This window comes from Chroicocephalus ridibundus, chromosome 5 (genome assembly GCF_963924245.1).
Source record: "Chroicocephalus ridibundus chromosome 5, bChrRid1.1, whole genome shotgun sequence".
NCBI classification, from domain to species: domain Eukaryota; kingdom Metazoa; phylum Chordata; class Aves; order Charadriiformes; family Laridae; genus Chroicocephalus; species Chroicocephalus ridibundus.
This window is the reverse complement of record NC_086288.1, coordinates 71095431-71110490: the sequence shown is the minus strand read 5'-3', so window position 1 is coordinate 71110490 and position 15060 is coordinate 71095431. Positions and strand designations below refer to the sequence as shown.

Below are 15060 nucleotides of genomic sequence, written 5' to 3'. Positions count from 1 at the left end.
GACAAACACAAACTGCCAGAGTTGTCTAGCATCCGTTTTGTATCTCAGAATATTTCTCCTATCTTTGGAATTTCTCTACATATTGCAAGATGATGTGCCTTGTCTTTGTGCTAAGGACAGTGCCTCTTGCTACACAGACAAATACAAACTGCCAGAGTGCACAGGGTAGACATCCAGGAGCTCCAAACATCTGAACAGATCCCAGTTCCAAACATCAAGTCCTCAACGGCTCACAGCTTCCTCAAGACCAGTACCTCCAAAGAGATGCACAACCATTCCGCTGACCATGCTACAGTGTGGTAATTTGGATGGTCCGTAAGAGGAACCCTACAGGAGTTTCAGTCACACACCAGAAGTGAAAGAAAATGCTGCTCCGAGTCTGGAGGAGGGAAAAAAAAAGGGGGGGGGGGAATAAAAGCAAAAAAAAAAGTAAAAACCTCACAGACACCTTCCCTAAAGGCAGGGCCAATGAGTATACCCTGGTACTTTTGGTACCAGAACTTGTACCACCGTCAGAGAATGCCAACAGTGGAACAGGATTGCTGAAGGGCGTTTTCTCCACCATCAGAGCTAGAAAGGTGCATGCAGAACTTTCCGTCAGAGCATCTGCTCTACCTATCACTACTGGGCAACAGCAAACTCCGAGCCTTTGTGTTTAGAAGCACTCTTCCATTTCTGAACCCTGACATGCTGCCCATCAGGAACAGCAAGGAAAAAAAAAATTACCTATGGGCAAAGAGTATATATTTGTCTCTCAAATGAGACACTCATGCAGGTAAAATGACTCAGAAAAATCTTCACTTGAAAAATAATAGGTGTTATTAGTTTAGCATGATGCTGTCAGTGCCAGGATAGTGACAGCAGACTTCAAAAAAAGTTTCTTTATATTATAAGCAATACCTTAAAAAGCATTTAGCTTCTTCTTTTTTATTATCTCTCTCCTCTCTCTGGTTGGCAAAATGGCTGTTAGAAAGAATGTTGGACAGGGCAGGGGAAAAGCAACATGATATTAACCTGCCTATAATTTAATAAAAGTGATATCCACTACTTAACCACATTTAAATGAAGTTATTTCCTCAGAAATGCTTGCATCTCACCATGACCTAACAGCTGACTCACCATTTTTAAACCTATCTTTGAAATATTCTTATGAGCTAGGGAATTGTAATATCCCTGCAATAAGGATGAGACAATATAGTTTGTAATTGGAAGTGCTATAGGTAGATGTAAACAAACTAATTAAAAAACCTGAGTGTCTAGGCTTTTTCTGTTTCTTTAAATACAGCATCATCTGTGTATTTCTATTTTCCTCCGTTTGTAACTGATTTGGTGGGAAAGCAAAAGCACGAAAATTCATTCCAGCTACAATGGGGTGCCCAGGCAAGTCATCATAAGAGTACATGGTCACTGCCAGCAAAAAGAACAAGGTCATGGCAATTCTCTTCAACCTACTGCAGTCTTCAAAGTTGGGTGCCTACTCCTGCTCTGAGCAAGCTTCAGCTGCACTGCAATTTCTTAGAGCTCCACCTACCACAGCAGCAACTCCGGGCTGTGCGGCTCCAGAATATTCAAACTTGAGCTTAGTGAAAGCATGGAGCTTAGGTCACACAAAACACGCTCTTGATTGTGGAAGCTGGTAATAGCTCAGTTAAGGCGGGGTGGGGGGGAAGAAAAAAAAATTTTTTAAGGCACAGTTTATTATGGTAAGTCAAAAGTTAAACCCTCATGAAGATTTACAGCCTGCTCATCTCAGATGGTCAGTGTCTACTGAATGAAAAAATTAAGAAATCTACCAAGAGTAGCTTTGTTTCTATGCAACCAGAACTTATTCAAAGCCTTTGCCTCATTTTGTTTGAGCTTCAAACTGAGTAACTAATTGCTTTCAGATTATTTATATTTTGAAAGATGCAGACTTTTGATTGAAAATGCCCCCTACTACTTCCACTAATTCTACTTAATTAATTTAAAATTTTGGCTGAGAATTTTCATCAGTGCAGCACAATCAAAGTATTTTTATAAAGCCTTACCTATTCATTCACAGTTATGATTTTAGCAGTAGTTTCATAAATACTAGTAGAAACAAGTGGGGGGTGTGGAAGGGAGATGTTTTACGATTCACAAGGAATGACAAAGACTGTCTAAAGCAACCCTCAAGATAAATTTACTTGACTGGTAAGTTTTATAAATGAGTATGTCCTATCTCTCCCTATTTAAAGGCTTACAATCATTTCTAAACTTTTAAGTTAATGTTTCGAACTTCATCACACCTACTGAGCTTCATCAGGAGCAGTATGTGTAACAACATACGTGCTGATAGTCCCATGTCCAGTTTAAGTTTCTTCAGAACTATTAAATGAAGGTCACTGAAAAGGTGTGGAAACAGGGAAAAATATACCTGTGCATACTTGAAAGTCTCTACTTCAAGAAATAAGGTCTAGACATCTCTGACAGCTGGTAACACAGGCTGTCTGCATGGGGCAGGACCAAACCAGTTAGTAAACAACAACAGAACAAAAAAAAAAAAAAATCTCAACACTAAATGTTTATGAAAGTTTCCAGTGTTAGTACACTCCCATTTTACTTTCCCATGTTAATAATAGTGTGTTGACTATGTTTTCAAAACTTACTTTTTTCCACTATAGATTATGGAGCTTATTCTCAATAAAGAAAATCTATTTTTCATGTTAATAGGCCCTTATATGGCCCATATGCACATCCAGGATAAACCAGAACCATAGATCTGATTGATTGAGAACATAACTTTCAAGAAAGCAGAAAAATATTCCTAGTTTTCATCCTTCTAAGGTCCAAATATCCATTACTGTAGGATTTTTGCCCTCAGCATGATTCTGGAATAAGGAGTAGAATTATTTTTTAAATGAGACCATCAGAAAGAAGAGAAGACATTACGTTATACAGCTCATCTTTCCCCAAGGCAAAAGCCAATATTTGGCTAGAGATTGTGTAAAAGATACACAGCATTAGATAATTACAGTGAGGACTATATTCTTGGCCAGTATCTTTACATGAAACTTGTTTTACCTTTACTAAGACCCTTAATACAGCGATGGAAGAGAAATGTACAGAAAATGTATTTTTAACTCCCATTTGAGACTACCCTATACTGTGAGAGTTATAAATACAATAAAGTCAAGACTGATACTGAGAGAAAATTACAAACTAAGTCTTCAAGCCATTATATTATGGTGAGTGTGTGCTAAACTGTTTACTTTGCATAGCTATTCTTTAAGACAGGATAAATCTTTCTCTGATCCAGAAATGAATACACCAAGTTCTTTTCATTATACATCATTGGGTATAAAAATTCCCTCCCGCTGAAACACTGCATTCATGGTTCAAGGTGACGTTATGAACATTAACCCTGCCTTTACTCCCTCTTTCTGTGCAGAAGAATTTAAGCTTTTCTTATATAAGGGTGGGATGCTAAAGAACATGTCTGGAATCTGTGTTTTCCATAATCAGTCTATGCATGAGGTCAGCATTTCCAAATAACTTCACTAACAACTAGATTTGTTCCTATAAATGTTTTCCCTCCATAGCCAGTGTCATTATTCCACTAATCCTTCCAAGATGAGTCTGTATCCCTAAAAGCCTGGAACTGAGGATGAAGGCTATTACAAGCTTCCTGGTACCCAATGTGTTTAAGTTTGTGAGTTTAAGAGCCTTTAGAAATTATCTTCTCTTTCAGCACAGAGCCTGCTGAAATAAACTTCGTGGAAAGAATACATATCTCAGAAATATTACTATCATAATTGAAGAGACTATAGGAACACACCACAAATAGCGAAGGTTGAAAATATCACCTGACAAAACTATCCATGTAAGGATTAAAAAAATAAATTTCCTTTGTATGGACAAACCAGGAGGAATCATCAACATTTGGTCTCAGCTGTGACAACATCATTAATGATGACACTCCTTTGATAATCTTCAGAGTACTACCTAACATTTCCACACTGAAAACAAACAGGAGACTCTCAATTACTGAACTTATTTGTTAACATTGCCTCTATAAGTCTGCCACCGTAACTAAGAAACATACAAAACTTACATCATTCCGTAAGCATTTGAAGTGACAAGTCATCTCTGTTAGGAAACACAGTCTCTTCTGGAGAGCACACACTGTACTTTTTTATTTAAGGTAGACATTCACGAACAGACACTGACTAGCTTTTTTGCTTAATACAGAATCCACACAGGCTAACGTCCCTTGAAGACTTATCCTGAGTTACTAGTACACGGCTTCTAGAAAGTCTGCCTCTAAAACAGAAGCAACAGTAAAGAACCGGGCCAAGAAGCCCCTTATTCCACAAAGTGGCACTGCACTAGCCATACTGGTTTTATTGTATACAGCATTCTCTGCATACAATGTAAGTGGCTTTGCAAATAACTAGAATAACACTGCTGTAAAGGGTCCCAATGTCAGATTGGTATCTGCTTGACAAACTGAGATATCTGACCTCCAAAGCCCAAACGTGACAGGCAGGAGCTCCGCCTGACAAACAAGCATGGAAGTAGGAAAGAGCTTGCTCTTTGTCTAACTTGTTCACAGAAGGTTACAGGGGCATAAGCCAAATTTGACGAAATCCTTCCTTGAAAGAAAACAGAGCTTCAAGACTGAGCTGAACGTTCAGCAAATGATTTCATATTGCCAGTCATGCTGAAATAAAAACTGTTTTATTCAAGACCAAAACAAAAGACACTCGTACACTGGGACACAGAGAAAGCCCAAAAACCTTTAGAAGTTAAGGAGTTAAGACGACAGACAGATAAAAATTGTAACCACGGCAGTGAAGGATACTCCCCTGAGGCCCATCACTGGCAGATCTGGTTTCACCTCCACTTCTAAAAGCAGGCTGAGGTCTTCCTTTTAATAAAGCCTCACATGGCAGTAGAATGAAGACTAGATACATTAGTTATAAAAAAAATTCCTTCAAATTATGCTTTCAAAAAGGTCTTAAAATTTATTATATCTATACTACTGATAGAGTAAGAAATCAGTTTCTCATAATCTTATTTGAATTACACAAATCAGTATCTCGTACTTGCAGACAACCTTACTTTTTAGGGGGTTTGGGTTGTTTTGTTTTAGCAAAGTAGTGAGGTAGAGTTACATTTCGTGAACCTCTCTACTTAGATTCTGGAAGCATTCTGTCCTCGTTTTGCTTCCATACTGTATGCATAATTTTTAATAAGCTGTAATGTCCTCTGTCAACTATTTAGCTTTTATATTTTATTTTTTCTGAAAAGCAACAAAAAAATATTAGGAACATGTACTGCTTTTTTGTTCTTGCTAGCGTTACGTATGCAAAGCAATGAAAGGGAGAGTTGAAATCTCTTTCTTCTTCTGCATCAACACATCATTTAATAAATTCCAGTGCAGCTACAGTTGTGCAACCCTATTAAACACAATGGAGTTACAGAGGCATAACCAGAGGCTTAATTTGGCTACCAGCATTTTTCTTACTCATGCTAGAGAATAAAAAGGAAAGCACCCAGCCTGATTTCAGACTGACAGGAGAGAAATGAATCTTTTTTACCTTCCTGAAGATACGTGTTACGGAAGCATGTGTTTTCTGAGTCACCAGTAATACATGAATGTAATAGAGCTCAAATTCTACTAAGTGACACAGTGGCAACCAAACTTTCGGGCTGTATACGTCACTTTTCAATGTCAGGACAGTCCTGCAGCTACCGTGCGGGAGTGTACAGCCCTGTACTCCCACAAGTTCTCAATTTAGCGCACATAAATAGTGACTGTCTTGCACACAAGGAGCACAATCAATGGTTTCTGAATGACTGAGGCTGACTGAACATCTACATACTGAAAACCCAACACTCGCAGAAGTCTCAGCTATGCAATACCTGTTCCAAAAGAATACACTGCTCATGCACACCATTATAACCCACTTGTGCTTCTGTTGCCCAGAGGCAAGCTGAGCAGCACCACCTCAACCACTGCTCCATCACTGGCCATCACCTTGCCTGGACAACCTTCACCTTCCCCTTATGCGATCAGCATCAAATCACAACATGACAAGGAGAGACTAGCAGGACTTCCAGTTAGAGCTGAATGGGCTACAACTACATTCACTCTTCTGACAGGCTGGAGATTTAGAATGCCCAGTCCAGCTCTTATGCATGTATACAGGGAGATATTACTGTATTTCTTAGAAGTTGTTTCTGAACAAACAAGTGTGTCTATTTTAACAGCTGGCAAACTAAAGCAGGAAGTTCCCTACAAGCTTCTCGTACAACTAGAAAAAGGTGAGATGCACACTGAACCTAGACATGCTTATCAATATCCCACAGTTCCACCACAGGCTATGGTTCCACATTGAGAAACCAAGGAAATTTTAATACCATTTCCATTAATATTTAAAACACGATCATATCAGCTATTCAACTTTAGATATTCCATCAGTCTTAGCTCATGGTAAGATGACATACCCATCATGTCTACTTTTCTTAGCAGATAAATCATCTCCTGCTGCAGGTCTCCTCTTTTTCCTTGGAGGCATCACTTTACTAAAGCAGTCTGATGAACTGCAAGACCGGAGACTTCCTACAGAGGGAATTAAAAACACCAGTACAAGAAATGAAACTGTTGCAGACCAGTTAAACTGCGTCCACTAATAGGCATACTACAAAGGGAAGGGAAGGGAGGAAGTTAGTGGATTTAAAAATTACAGAAGAAATGGTCTCCTTTCAATAGCAAAATCCATCTCACTTTTACATGGTGCTCTATGACCAGATTTCAGTTCAGGCCAGAAGTACTATACCAGAATGTACAGTAGTGCTAGTGCTACTTCAGTCTAACAAAAGGCAAGAACTGAGACTATTCTGAAGAAGTAGTTAAGTCCTCAAAAAGGCGTCCTTATTTTTAGTCATTTATTCATATCAGAACTTCTAAGAGTTGTTCATTACTTTTTGAAATACAGATGTGACTCAAAAACTACAGCACCTACCTCTAGAAAACAGAACCTTTTTATTTTTAAGCCCCAAGTTTTTTGTGATACAGAGAGCAAGGGGTAGGAAAGGTTTTGTTTGTTTGTTCTTTGGGGTTTTTGTTCATTTTTTTTTTATTTTTTGGGGGGAGGGGCACGGGGAAGAGACATTCAGCAACCACTAGGGGAAAAAATAAGTGGCTGGCTGTATCATTTGTACTAGACATTTCTCAATGAATCAAGGTCCCCAAGCAGGAAACAGCCAATTCAAGACACTGATGCCAATCAAGTGGCAGTCTTTCCCTCCCCTTCTCTCTCAGCTACATACTCCTATGTCTCTGGTGACTCTTCAGTGTGCCAATCCAGCTCACCAAACCTGTAGATAATTAACCCAAGCAAAAAAGAATAACAACTTTCTGTACATTAGCACAAGAAAGAGCACAGGACCAGTCCTCCTGACCACAGCAAGTTGTTAAATTGCCTTTGCTGTCTCATGAAAACAGTAGGCTAACACTCCAGGCAAAATTTTGTCCTACTTTCACGTACCGAAGACCACACGGACACCTGAGAAAGGTGTGCGTAAGTGCAGCTCAAAGAGCTATCAAAGCTCTAAGTGTTACGCAGAGAATTTTAAAAGGAAAGGAAGAGAGAGGTGAGGTATAAAAATCCAGACACACAGCGATGCCAAAGAAACTTGCAAGAAAATACGAAGAACTCCAGCATGCCTAAGCTACCTTCTCTTAGCTTCAACAGCATCCAAGTTTAGGTATGCTTCATTAAGATGCCCACAACATCTTTGATTTTAAATCACAGCACAGAAGCAAGCAATAAAACTTCGGCTACTTTTTGACACCAAGGGAGCAGACTGAAATCAGAGGCCCAATTCCCAACAAATACTAACAGCAATCTTTTGCTTACCTATTCTTCGTATCTTTGAAAGTCTCTCTCCTGTTATAGGAGAAACACATGTAAGGAACCTTACAGCCCCACAGGCTTTGCTACATGTACTTTATTTTAAACATGCACTGAAACTATTATGCATATGGCCGTATGGATTTTTCTAGTATTAGGCAAGATGTTCAAACCAGTTTTTACATCAAGATGAACTAATTTGGTTTCAATTAATAAAGCTTTTGCATTTAGTATGCCTTCTCTTTGGTCTTACCTTTATATTCATTTCTATTAAGAAAATTAGTCTCTCTAGTTCAAGAAGTACTCTTGCCAATTCAAAAATTCTTCCTATCTATTCCTTTTTTTTTTTTTTTTTTTTTTTTTTTTACCCTAAAGCTTCCCCACCCCAGCATCCTTCCCAGGAAAGCATGGCCATACCTACACTACCTTTCAGAAATAAAGTTTTAAGAGTATTCTAAATTCAAACTGTAATTTAACTGGTTATCAAAAAAACTTCCAAGCATTATACTTCATAAGCTACTGATACATCAAAAAATCATAATGGCTGTGTCAGAAGAAAAAACTTCTAAGAAGCACTGTCCAGAGAAAGTTACAAAAGGAAATTAACAATAATAGTATTTATCTTCTTCTCACCAATATCAGATATATTTGAAATAGGTAAGCCAGAGACCATCAAAAAACTGACATCAAAAACACCCGATGCATTTTACTACTCGGATCAAAGAAACTAAGGAACCTGACCTGCTGAATGTCATTTATTCCATCTTACTATGCCTGAAAATTAATGATACCGCAAAACTGTATTCCCACAAGTTATCGGAAGTGTGATGCTTTATGGCTTTTTAGAGGAAGTTTCTAAAGACTCTGCCAGTATTTTTTTTTTAATACCTAAAGAAACTAAAAACACTTAAGATGACAGCAGAACTTAACAGATGGCTACAGACAGCCAACAGACTCAAACACACACTAAACTTAATAAATGAAAATGTGTGCTAATGAACCCTTTGTTTTGGAAAGTATGTATGTACTTGAGTACAAGCTGTAGCTATCTCATTCCTTAGAGAGCAATTTGATTGGTTTTAAATGCCTTTCTATTAAATTTTTAAAAAGTATCCATTTATGATGGCCACAGGCATTGGATGCTGGTAAAATGCAAGAAAAAACACCAACCCCCCACAGGGTTTGTCCAGTTTACTGGTTATTTGATAGGGAAAAGACTAATGCAAGGCCTCTGTGAAAAGAAAAGCATAGCAAAAGATGAAAATAAAATAAATAAAAATAAATTAAAAGTAAAAATAATACAGTTATAGAACAAGAAAATCATTTTGTCAGATCTGCAACCCATACAAACCGAAGAATTTAACCCGAGAACTCCTGCTTGAAGCCTTTTCCTCATTAAATGATAGGACATTTTTAGAAAGATTGCTGAACTTGTTTTGAAGGCTTAAACTGATAATAGACTTCACCATAACCCAATTTCGCCAGAGACTCATACAAAAAACTTGTACCCTTTCTTGGTTTGAATGTATCTAGTTGCAGCTCTCAAACTGACAGAAAAGGGAAGAAAAGAGATAGCTCAGAAACTGGCAAGTAGCTATTAAATGCACACGTACACCCTCCTCACGCACACACACACACAGACACCAGCAGGACAAATATACGGTACATGCTTCAGAGATTTAACATCTTAATAACTGAGGTTTGGACCAAGCCTTCACTATGTTTTAACTGTTGAATGATGTCTAAACTACTAAAAAACAGAGTATAAGAATGTTACTTTAAAAGTATTTCCTTTTGTTATCAGAATCAGTATATTGAATTTGAAGGGCAGTTATAATTTCCCTGTAACAAACTCTGAAAGTTAAACCAACAGAATATTTTTATCTTTTATATCGACCTTTCCTACACAGAGCTTTCTAATTTCTAAATGCAATTTCAGGCCTTTCACAACTAATTTAACTTCTCAAAGGTTTGATCATCTGCAAACGAACATGCAGCTCCCTCTGACTTCATGCAAAGTTTGACAGGAACTTTACTTACCAAGTGCAGCTTCTCTGATGTGATTATCTTCAAAGTTTCTTACTCCTGGGTCTCAACTCAAGATTGGCAGAACCCTCCTAGTTCTCACTGTTTTTTTGACACTTGAAGCTAGCATGTGCAAGGTAGAGCCTCCAAATGGCTGCTGAATAAGCCACCATCAGCCAAAAGCCTGCCGAGTATAAATGTTGTTTGCCAAACGTTCTACTCAGTACTTCCAAATTTGCAGGAGACAAAGCTACCACAGGGAAATATCAGCTCAAGAGCTAAAATTCACCCTAAGAAATTTAAAACAATATGCAAGATAATCACCACAAGGGAGGGATGCTCCTAGAATAGCAGCAAAACCAGAACAAACAAAAAAGAAAAAACAGAGGTCAATAAATAAGAATTCTACAAGCTGTGTCCCTACAGAAGTGATTTACAGACATGTAATTTTCACCTTCTCTCTAGATAATGCCTGTGAATAATCCTGCTCTTCTGATGCTTAAGTACAGGGATGTTTCAAAGCAAAAAGTAATTAGAAACTGTGAATGCTGAAGCAATTGGAGAGATACAGCCGCTTGCTTCATAATGCAACAAGACCACCACAAGCACAGTTAACAATCACCGTTTTTCAGATACAAGATGAGAAAACGAAGATACTCATCAAAACATCAAACAACTTGCAATCTGGCTGTAAAAGGAAAAATCATCTTCTCTATCTTGAATTCCACACTACAGAATTGCTGTGGTCTCAAGTGTGTTTTCTTCTCTAAAACAACAAAAAATAGTAGAGGCAAAAGTAATTTTTTTCCCCAACAAGCTTCAAGAACAGCAATGAAGCTTTGTTTTTGTTGAAGACATTACCTCGTTCTTTTAAACAAGCCAGGTGACAACAGGAAGCGTACTTTTACTTTTAAAGACATTTTAGTCTGGATAGGTAAGTCACAATTTAATAACCAAATCATGACTTTAAGCTATTAACAAGCTGCTGGATATGTAGTTATGACATAAAAACAACTATTATTTCAATTTCTAGAGAAAGAGTATTCCAAGTCAATGCATATAAAAAGAAATTGTTTACAGAATACGAATGCCTTTCCTTACCCCTACAAACAGCTGAAAAGGCCAAGGCCCATGACACATTCACAGCCTGCCTTATTTTTCAGATATATATGCACACTGAATGCTAACACATTTTACGAGACTGTAATCATTGCAGGTGACTGGAATTTTGAAGCGAGGTCCATCTTACCTCCCAAATCACTGAAGGAATATTGAAACTGCCACCCTCTAGCTCTTAGACATTTAAGATCTGGTTCCAGAAAAAAATCTGGCTAATATGAAGAAAAGATATAATTTGCTTAAAATAATTTCGATCTCCAGGACATTTATTGTTAGGTCAGAAACAACTGCTTTGAAATAAATGTAATATGCATTAAAAGCTCATTATAAATATTAACCTAAAATGGAAATACTCAGGTTTTTTAAATAGCTTTTAGAAATCTCAACCACATTTAGATATGCATTTATTAAGTCATCTCAAAAGCAGGGCCCGCAATGTAATAACATTAACCATGATAGTTATGTCAGAAAACTAATAGTAATCTTTAAGGATAAGTCTTGCTCCGGAAGATTCGGGGTGGGGGGTAAATCTCAAAACTAAAAAATCATCTTTAGATGGGTTTCGCAACACTCAAAGAATCTTTTGCAACACAGTCGTTAACATGACTTTCAAATGAGTTCTGGATATAGAACCTCAAATTCACAGCATCTATGCAGTTCTATAAATTGCGTAACAAAATTAATCGGTCTTGACACTTCTTACTATGCAGTCAGTAATACTGGAAAGTAGAAGTTCCAAAAATTCAGGCACATCAAAATCAAACAATTTGCAAAAGTAATCCTTTTTAGATTTACATAAGGCTCACCAGTAAGATGTTTCGTAAGTGTCAAGTCCAATACAAAATGGACATGGGAGACTTCACCGTACTATATTCACAATGGACAAATAGCTCCTTGCATGCGTATCTGTCCTCATATGAGGAAAACCAAGCACACATTTCAACTGAATTCACCTGGAAGTCATGCAGACATTGGGGCTTCATCATATTCTACAAGGAGACATAAAACAGGGCAGAAGCATAAGAAATACTGGAATTAATCTGAAGATGAGGAGTCTGCCACTATCGACCTCTGCTTCCAGTTCTCATTTCATGCTTGTTTCTGGTTTGAAAGGTTCTTTTACAAGTATTGTAAAAAAATACACTCTTTACTGGGATTTTGTGCCCAAACTCATTCGATGGGCATGGTAAAGCTTTTGAAACAGCTTAATTCGAACACCACAATGCAAGCAAATAGGATAACCATCAGTGTCGGAGTAAAGCAGCTCATCAAAATCAGTTACATGCTCAAACAGCTTCCAATGAGAGAGTAAGAGCTCTGAGGCTAATTTCTTATACTAAGCTTTATGGCAGAAGTGCTAGGCAAGAGATAAGACAAATTCCAAATATCTTAAGCACGCCTACTCTTATTGATTGATTAGTGACAGAAGGGGACTACCTCAATGCTTCACAACAGCTTTTTGCGACCAAAAGGAAACAAAGATTCTGGAATGTATTTTCATATGTGAAATCAGTATGTACCTCTGTGTAGTCCGAGCACCTGGATCACAAAGGGGAAAATTCCAAGTCTCCACTGGAAGATGGGAGAGGACATCAGTTCCAACACACAGACAATAAAACCTCTGGCTATCTTGAACTACCTGCCTCAACCTCTTTTGCAGAGGTTTTTCATTTACTTGGTCAGCTAATTTCAAGTATCAAACCACTAACCACACTGAAGGAAAATATTTGATAGAAGCCTTTTGTGGCTAGGGTAAGATAGTTCAACTATGAAACAAAGTCACCTGTCACAGTATGGAGGAGGGCACATAAGCCCTAAGCGAGCTCTGTGCGACCCCAAACACTGCAGTCCTGTGCGTCTCTTCTCATTGCTTTAGGCTAAGAGTGTGCTCGATTTATAAGCGTGTCCCAGAAATCTCCAGGAGAAGCTGACAGCTCTCTCCGCTTTCTTAAGCGCTCAAAGTAACATCAGTAAACACAGCCAGCACCTCAGGAGAGAGAAAAACTTTGAGACAGATGGTAGGACAGATATGGTCAGTTTTAAAGAACAGTTCTGCTGAGTGAGTGATCAGGGCTTGAAGCCAGTAAGCTATTTTCTTTCCTCCTTAGGTATCATGCCTGAAACACAGAAAGGAAGGAAGAAAAAGAAATCAAGGAAGACGCCAGCTCATAAGTAACAAGAGCAAAAGGAGGTAACAAATGTTGCAAGACATCAAGTCACAAAGCACAAATGCTGATGAATCAAGAACAGCAGCAAGCTAGTACCAGGCACCTGAGATGAAGGCCTTGAAAAATGATGACATTTTATTGAACAGAAAAGAGATCTGGACTAATAAATAGCCCATAGACACTGACTGAAAATCTGCACGAGAAGCGGGAAGAACCTGCATCAAAAGCACTCACGGAAACAGTTGGGTTGTTTGGAGCACAGCATTTAAACTCGGTCACAGGCATCACGACAGCCACCAGAGGTGTTGCTTCTGCTCGGTTCTCACCAACGCTCTTTCAAGAGTCAAAACACTGTAAGAACATGGATGTTCTGCTAGTCTAATGGGCTGAGTCCAAGGAGTGAGAGAAATTTTTCATGAAGTCTTCTAAAGTACTTACACTAAGAAACAGTGAAACGACAGATACTGCTGAAACCCCTGCAAGTCCTTCACAACTGGGTAAATTAAAAGCACAAACATCTGTTGTGAAGAAAACTTCAAAAAAATACTGGCACTTGCTTTCTAAATCTCCTTTAGCTTTCTAAAATATAATTATCAGTGATGTTAGAGAGACTTCTTTGATGCAGCGTGTTTAAATTGTTTCAAACTATTTCTGCTACGTCCCTATTAAATACCTGTCTGGCGATCGTCTTGACCAACGTCCTCTGTCAGATTCTGCAAGAGAGTGGGAATGATACAGTTAAACAAGATGGTGACCTTCATTGTTCAGTAATGTTTTTAACCTTTATTTGATATTAATATTCATCTTAATTACTTCAGGAGCATCTAGCTAAGACTGCAGAGTCTTTGCGTTTTGAGTTCATATTTATCTAAAAAGTGACCCTTGCAAATTTACCTAAAAAGTTCAAGGATAATCTTTAAATAAATTGAAAAATATTTTTTTTTCTATCAAAACCATATCTAACTATGTTTCAAGAGTGGAAATAACTATCCACTGGACGGGGAATTTTGCATTGTTGTATTGAACAATTCCATTAATAAATGCAGCATTAGAAATACTAAATTACCATTTACCACAGAAATGGCTTTGCTTAAGGATAAACACACGTACGTGTTCTGACGAAAACTGATTTAACAACCAACTGAAATCTTGGAAACGAGTTGCCCCTTTTTTTTAGGCAGTGTCTTTTCCATTAAATTTGCAGTGTACAAACAGAAGCCATATCGGCATTTCCAGCCATGGCTGCAATAAAACAAATATAAATGCACAAACAAGCACAGACAGTCTTGAAAAAAATCTTGTTTCACTCTTTGCGTGGTTCTAAGAGCAGAGCTTGCTCATTCAATGTGTTTTCCACAAGAACTGTAAGAAATGCTGATGATTACCATTATTTGATAGATCTAGGAAAGCTTCTTCTATGGAGACAACATCTAAATCCAATGTTGCAGTGACCAGTGCTCAAACTCCACTCTGATCCCCAGAGTATAATCTTTCACCTTTTCCTAATACTCCTTATCTCTTAACCGATTCAAACCCAACAGCCTCTCATACAAAAAAGGCAGCGTTAGGGTTTTTTTAAAAGTGTAATCATTTAATGGTTCCAATCCCAAAACATTCTGGACTAAAGCCCTAGCTATTCTGCTTAGAGAAAATGGCAAGTCATTACCAGCCTATTGAGGGTGTGGTAAATCTTGTGAATATTTGCCAGTGTTGATAGGTGAGAATTCAGTTGAAAATCTAGAAGGGGGGGAAAAAAAGAAAGTTTTAAATTCTCTGGTTTCCAGCTGTAGCAACCAAGATCTTCATATGTACTCGTCGTTTAATAAAATTATCATACGACTATAAAATAAAAGCCATCTCAACACTTT

The 15060-nt window shown here is 37.9% G+C and overlaps 1 protein-coding gene across 15 annotated transcripts in view; it reads right to left on the bottom strand.

Moving 5' to 3' along the window:
• The window catches only part of DCUN1D4 (defective in cullin neddylation 1 domain containing 4), a 41993-nt gene that overhangs the window by 17387 nt on the left and 9546 nt on the right, over positions 1–15060 (bottom strand). For 4 of the 15 annotated variants that reach the window (XM_063335139.1, XM_063335142.1, XM_063335140.1 and 1 more), the window contains 3 exons: positions 14859–14929; positions 13866–13905; positions 6472–6586 (listed from right to left, as the gene is read on the bottom strand). The exons of 1 other annotated variant lie outside the window; for it this stretch is intronic. In XM_063335139.1, coding sequence (XP_063191209.1) covers positions 6472–6586; positions 13866–13905; positions 14859–14929 — 226 coding nt within the window. Of the gene's footprint in view, positions 1–6471; positions 6587–7886; positions 7917–9920; positions 10090–13426; positions 13544–13865; positions 13906–14858; positions 14930–15060 lie in introns of those variants that run through there. 10 more of the 15 variants (XM_063335138.1, XM_063335137.1, XM_063335152.1 and 7 more) reach the window with 7 other exon arrangements.